The sequence below is a fragment of the Lactuca saligna genome, chromosome 8 (assembly GCF_052625555.1).
Source record: "Lactuca saligna cultivar CGN05327 chromosome 8, ASM5262555v1, whole genome shotgun sequence".
Lineage (NCBI taxonomy): Eukaryota > Viridiplantae > Streptophyta > Magnoliopsida > Asterales > Asteraceae > Lactuca > Lactuca saligna.
Window position 1 is genome coordinate 6350317 of NC_136424.1, and position 6884 is coordinate 6357200.

A 6884-nucleotide genomic window follows, 5' to 3' on the forward strand; every position below is an offset into this window, starting at 1 on the left:
ATAATCTTTCATCAAAAATTCATTTTTAACGCCTATCTTCTCTAAATTGACTAGTCCGGATCTACGGGCGTTACAAATTACATAATCTTAGAGTAGTTGGTTTGACTCTGTTGCCTAGCTCACATATGATCAGTCTAACCGTTTCATGGATGAATCTTTTACTCGAAAAATTATTTGAACCTATTGTCAGGTATAAGTGTTTTGTAGCCGTTTATGGACAGTGACTTTGTTTTCCTTTTCAGCAGTAGCTTGATTGGTGACAGTTCGGTGTGAAGGGTTTGACAAGAGTCGGACCATGAAAACCTTAGGGTTTGGATTATAGGATAAGTGGGATTGGTTTATTTGAGAGATCGAGGAATCGTCCTTCACTGAGCTTGAAGAACTAGTCTAATGATGGTTTTAGTAGATCGGGATATGTCGATTTATGATCAAAATTAGAAGGGTTATGATTGTTTTGCTATCAGTTGAGAGATTGATAAGAAGTTGTTTCAATATGAGCAAGTTGTTAGGAAGCCAGGATAATAGAGATTTTAGGTATCAGAATGTAGAAGTGGCTTGCAAGGGTTGAAGGTTCGGGTGTTATTTTCGAGGATAGAAGTTTCGGTTGCCTTGGGAAGGCTATCGATGGTGCAGGATGATGGTGGTACTCTCGTGATGGCGGGTGCCCGTTCTCATAGGAAACATCGGTTGGTTCATGGAAAATCGTGGGAGCCGCGAGATTAGCGTGCGTGTTGTTTTCAGGGTAGGTGGTTGCAGTGGACTTCGAGGACAAAGTCTAGTTTAAGCGGGGGAGATTTGTAACACCCGGAATCCAGAAGACTAATTAAGGAAAGAAAATCTTCACTTAAGAAGCCAACTCATCAAGTTCAAGGTTGAAAACTTGGCTTTGACCAAGGTTGACCATGGAGAGTTATGAATTATGGAATGGGTTCTAAAAGGGTAGTTCCATGTAGGGGTTTAGGCCCAAATTGGAAATTGGGCCATTGATGGGCTTTCATGGATCTATAGTTTGGGCTTTGATGGGTCGAGGGTGAAACGATCATTTCACCCCAAGTAAGGATTATGGATCATGGTTTATGACTCGATTGCTAATTGGGTGATATTTTGGTATTGATAGCCTGAGGAGCTGTCAGGACAACAACTAAGGATTTCTTCCAATGGACTACAACAGTTTGAGGTGAGTTACCTGTTAGATTAGTGTCTAAGGCTGTAACCATATTTGGTAAGTACTTGACCCGGTTGTGCATGGTCCTTTTGGGTTGCCTTCACCAAAGCAACTTGACTGGAGAAATAGTTGAAGATAGATGTTATTATGATTTATTAATATGTTATAAGAATAATATAATAAAGGAGAAATCATATTTGTTTAATTAATATTGGTCAATAATTAATTAGAAATTAATTTTTTGATCAAGTGTAATTAATTAAACTAGAGGGACTGAATTGTAATTATGTGATAGTTATAAATTAGGGCAATGATTATCCTTATTATAGGTTGGATGAAATCAAGGATAAGATATCCTTGAAATCGTCCAAAGGATAGAGGATATGGGCTTTTCAAGGCTTATCTTGTGATTGCTTGGTGGGCAAGCAATTGGATAAGGATAAGGACTGAAACCCTAATCACAACCCTATATAAAGACCCCTTGGCCTTGAGAAATCGTCCCACCCATTCCCTAGAGATACCAAGGCCGATTTCTATTCCTCCTCTCTCTCTATATATATTTTCTCTTATTGCTTGTGGTGTTTGTGAGCCATTAGAGGCATTACACTTATGGTGCTTGCTTTCAAGACAAAGAGTTTAGAGATTTGAGTTGTTATAACAATATAACAACAAGAGGTATGTGATCTAACCTTATATGTGAATTTCGAAAATAGCATTGTACATTAGGGTTTTATTCTTGTGTTCATGATGCTGTATATCTAACAGTGAAGACATATATCCAAAGCTATGGTTGCATGTACACATATGATTGTTTGTATAAAACCCATCATTACCTTCCAGTAGAAGTGGGTCAAAGGCACCAATGTCAACCACTAGTAGTTGTTTATGGTTGAGATGATTGTCTTTGTGATAATTGTCTGGCATGCCACTATATGTTATGTTTTATGTGCTAGGATACTATGATATTATATGATAGTGGTAGGAGGGGTGAAATAGTCCCCAGTTACCGGTTTAAAGAGACCGAATGGGGTAGACAGTACCCATATATGCCTAGCAGTATGTTTATGATATGTTATTATATGGTAGTGATAGGGGTGAAATAGTCCCCGTAACCGGTTGAGATAAACCGAAGGGTAGGTCGGGCACCATATATGCCTGACAGTGGTAGGTTGGACACCCCGGTATGTCTGACAGGGTAAGTTGGGCACCCTGATATGCCTAACAGGGGTAGGTTGAGCACCCCAATATGCTTAGCAGGGTAGTTCCATCACCCATATATGTCTGACAGTATGTTTATTGTATGGTATGTGGTATGATGGGGAACTCACTAAGCTTCGTGCTTACGGTTTTCATTTTTGGTTTCAGGTACTTCTTTTTTAAAAGTAAAGGAGTCGGCAGGATCGCATCGCATCACACTATGATTTCCGCATTATGAGATCTTTGGGAGTTGTACCATGATAATACTTCTCTATGACATATATTTTAGTTATTTGAAATACTGGTTTTTGATTATGAAATAAGTTAACACTATGGATGTTTCAGACTATTGGTTTTATACTTACTTAATTAAAAATGAAAATTTTGGCCCCGTCCCGTTTGAGGGAATTTAAAAAAAAAAAAAAATCGGGGGCGGGGGCAAGGTTAACCCACGTTTTAAAGGGGATTCGGGGGCAGTCCAAAATCAATCGGGGGCGGAGTGGGGTAATAAAGGGGATTCGGGGGCGGGGGAACGGGCAAATTTCGGGGGGGGGGGGGGTGGGAGGGCTCTGCCTGTTTGCCTCGTTGACCTCTCTACTCCGCCAGGGCGCCATGGCTCTAAGACTTGTCCATGTTGCAAAACTTTACCAAAACGCCGATTTAACTCATATATGTTTATAAAATAGAAAAATAATTGAAAATACATATAAAAATATTAATTATATATAAAGTTAACGCCTTAAGTCACGCTTTACAAACGACGTGGCTCGTCAAGACTCAGAAAAGTTTAAGGCTTGACGTTGTCGCCAAATGACGTCTTACTTTTATTTTTTATTTTTTATTTATTATTATTATTATTATTATTATTATTATTATTATTTACCGTGTTTTGATAACACTTTAAAAAAATAAATTTTAAACCAGCAATCCCAAACACGGCGCTCCGTCCAACTCCGAAATTTCCTATTTCATGGAATCTGTAGAAGATCGACTGGAGTGAAGGATCCCCGCCGGCAAGGCGATTTGAAGCTTAATCTTCGCCGGTTCGTCGACACGGTACGCTGTCGTCATGTCTGTAATTTTAATTATACAATCGCAAACACTTTGAACCCTACTCATAGAGTGAACAATACGATTACTGCACATTTAGCTATAAACCGACGTCCTAAGCATCTTAATTGAACAGTATATGGTTATTAAACCCCGTAGCCGTTTACTCGAATCCATATAGTCGAATGACGAGCTTGCGGTTATTTAATAAGGAATGAGGAATATATCGATTTGTTAGGGTTTTAAGCACATATAGTATATACTACCGTGTTAGATCGTCATTTTACCCCTACAGTCTTGTTTGTTTTTGGACTAGCTGATGCTCTAATTATCGTATTCGTTGCGTTGTTTTGCTTTTATTCAAGATTATGCTCTGAATCATGAACTTCAGCGGCTACGCATTTAGATACTTATTTTTAGTTTCCACAGTTATCTGTTAGCACTCAAATCAATGAATGGTCAGTAGTTTGAAGTAATTTCATAAAATAGCCATCTAAAATTCTGTAACCTTATCTGAAATTACGTTTTTCATGTTCTTTTTTCTTTGTTATGCCAACATCTGTTGATATCATTGCTGGAAAAGCTCTGCAGTAATCCCAATTCCCACTCCTAGTGGCATTATAATAATTCTTATTGATATGATCAGTGTCCTCAAATGTCACATAGCAATATTTTTTTTTCATGTGTAGGGACTATACTGTAGTTTACAGAAGATAACAAGCATGATGAAAGAAACATCCGAAAATGGAACAGATTTATCAGCAGATGACATCGGCACCATTGAAGAGATCCCAGAGGACACAATTTTATCCAGACAAACTTCAGTCAACCTTGTCCCTTTTATCGGTCAAAGATTTGTTTCACAAGATGCTGCTTATGAGTTCTACTGTAGCTTCGCAAAGCAATGTGGGTTCTCAATCCGCCGCCATCGTACCCGTGGTAAGGATGGTGTGGGGCGGGGGATCACAAGGCGGGATTTCACCTGCCACCGTGGCGGGTACCCACAAATAAAGCCTTCAGAAGATGGAAAGGCACACAGAAACCGAAAATCCTCACGTTGTGGATGTCAAGCTTATATGAGAATTGTAAAAAGAGCAGATTTTGATGTCCCCGAATGGCGTATAACTGGTTTTAGCAATGTACATAATCATGACCTTTTGAAGTCAAATGACATCCATGCCCTTCCTGCTTATTGCACGATGTCATCGGATGACAAGAGTCGGATTTGTATGTTTGCAAAAGCCGGGATGTCGGTTAGACAAATGTTAAGGTTGTTGGAATTGGAAAAAGGTGTGAAACTCGGTTGTTTACCTTTTACAGAAATCGATGTCAGAAATTTACTTCAGTCTTTTAGAAACGTTGACCGTGATTCAGACGCCATTGACCTTCTCAAAATGTGTAAAGACAAAAAAGACAAAGATCCAAACTTTAAATACAACTTCAAGATCGATTCAAACAACCGTTTGGATCATATTGCATGGACATATTCATCTTCAACTCAATCTTTTGACTCTTTTGGAGACGTTGTGGTATTCGACACAACTCATAGATTGGATTCATACGATATGCTTCTCGGGATTTTTCTTGGGGTGGATAGTTATGGGACAAATTGTTTTTTCGGTTGTGTTCTTTTACGCGATGAAAACATACAGTCTTTTCGTTGGGCGTTAAAGACGTTTTTATCCTTCATGAATGGGAAGGTTCCGGAAACAATATTGACCGACCAAAACATGTGGTTGAAAGAAGCGATTGCGATTGAAACACCGAGGACAAAACATGCTTTTTGCATTTGGCAAATCATTTCGAAATTTTCTGATTGGTTTTCTGTGTTGCTTGGATCGCGATACGATCAGTGGAAAGCTGAGTTTCATGGGATTTATAATTTGCATTTGGTTGATGAATTTGAATTAAGGTGGAGAGAGATGGTTGATAGGTATGGACTCCATGGAAACAAGCATATTGTGAGCTTGTATGCTTTGCGAACTTTTTGGGCTTTACCTTTTTTAAGATGCTACTTTTTTGCTGGAATGACAACTACTTTTCAACCAGAGTTAATAAATGCTTTCATTCAACGGTTTTTAAGCGCACAATCTGTTCTCGAAAATTTCATAGACCAGGTATGTATTATTGTATTATGTATTTCCAATTTCTATTCATATTAACATATATAATTTTATTATCCAGGTGGCAGTGGTGATGGAAGCTAAAGATCAAGCGACATTAAAACAGAAAATGATTCGAAGAAATCAAAAAATATCTCTAAAAACGGGTTCACCAATCGAATCACATGCAGCCACTGTTCTCACACCATACGCGTTTTCCAAATTACAAGAACAACTGGTGTTGGCCCCACAATACGCGTCCCTATTGGTCGATGAGAGTTACTTCATTGTGCGACACCACACCGAAATCAACGGTGGGTCCAAAGTAATCTGGATTCCGGATGATGAATTCATCAGCTGCAGTTGCCATGATTTTGAATTCTCAGGGATCCTCTGTAGACATGTTCTCCGTGTTTTGTCCACAAATAACTGTTTCAATGTCCCATATCAGTATTTACCCATTCGTTGGCGAAGTCAAATTGCCACAGGAAATGACCAAAATGCCCAGAATCAGATTTTACAGTTACAGTCGATGGTGTCTAGTTTGGTTTCTGAAGCTGTGGAGACGGATGAAAGGTTGAATTTTGTTTCTGGTGAAATTAATATGGTGTTGACTCGGGTCAAAGAGTTTCCGGGAGCTTGTAATGATATGTCTTATGATGATGATGATAGTACACCGGATTCGTTGATTCTTCCGGAAGTTGAGGATTCTGATCATAGTATTGTTCATGGATTTACTAGGAATTCTCATGAAGGTGGTTTAAATTTAGGGAAACTGAAAGAGAGAAGATCGAATTCAAAGAGAAGACTGGCGTGCTGCGGGCAGTTTGGGCAGGATTCTAATGACTGCCCGTTGATGGAAAGTGGTGATATGAATGGAGATGGGATGGGGTTTTTATAAGGGGTATATGAGATGGTAATTGGTAAAGGTTGGTTAGATGTATAACTTTATTTTGTTTTCATGTTAATACAAATCAAAATTACTATCTTTTATCAATCACAATGCAATGACACTTCTGTTCTGCAATCTGCATCATCATTCCCCCTCTTACCTCACTTTTTTACTTTAAGCTTTATTGCCAACCTATTTTTTTGCACACATAAAAATTAAAAGGTTCCATCACATTGTATTTTTAGGGGGTGTTTGGCTAAGCTTTTGAAAGGCCAAAATCCTTTTAGGAAAAGTTGTAAAAAGTCAGGATCATGTTTCCTTATATACAAAAGTAACTTTTACAACATTACCAAACATTTTTTGTCTTTTTATCTTTTCCTAAAAGCTAAAAGTTATTTTAAAAGATAAAACAAACACCCTTTTAATATGTTGCTAAACACAAACATACAAATAAAATGATGCGGAAATAATTTCATCA

General features: G+C 38.3%; 1 protein-coding gene across 1 annotated transcript; it reads left to right on the forward strand.

Moving 5' to 3' along the window:
* The first annotated feature begins 3294 nt into the window (after positions 1-3294).
* Positions 3295-6511, forward strand: LOC145011020 (protein FAR1-RELATED SEQUENCE 11-like). Its single transcript, XM_078969629.1, has 3 exons — positions 3295-3418; positions 4102-5529; positions 5597-6511. Exons 2-3 carry the CDS (start codon positions 4135-4137, stop codon positions 6413-6415), a joined length of 2214 nt encoding a protein of 737 aa, XP_078825755.1. The 5' UTR covers positions 3295-3418; positions 4102-4134; the 3' UTR covers positions 6416-6511.
* The last annotated feature ends 373 nt before the right edge of the window (positions 6512-6884 follow it).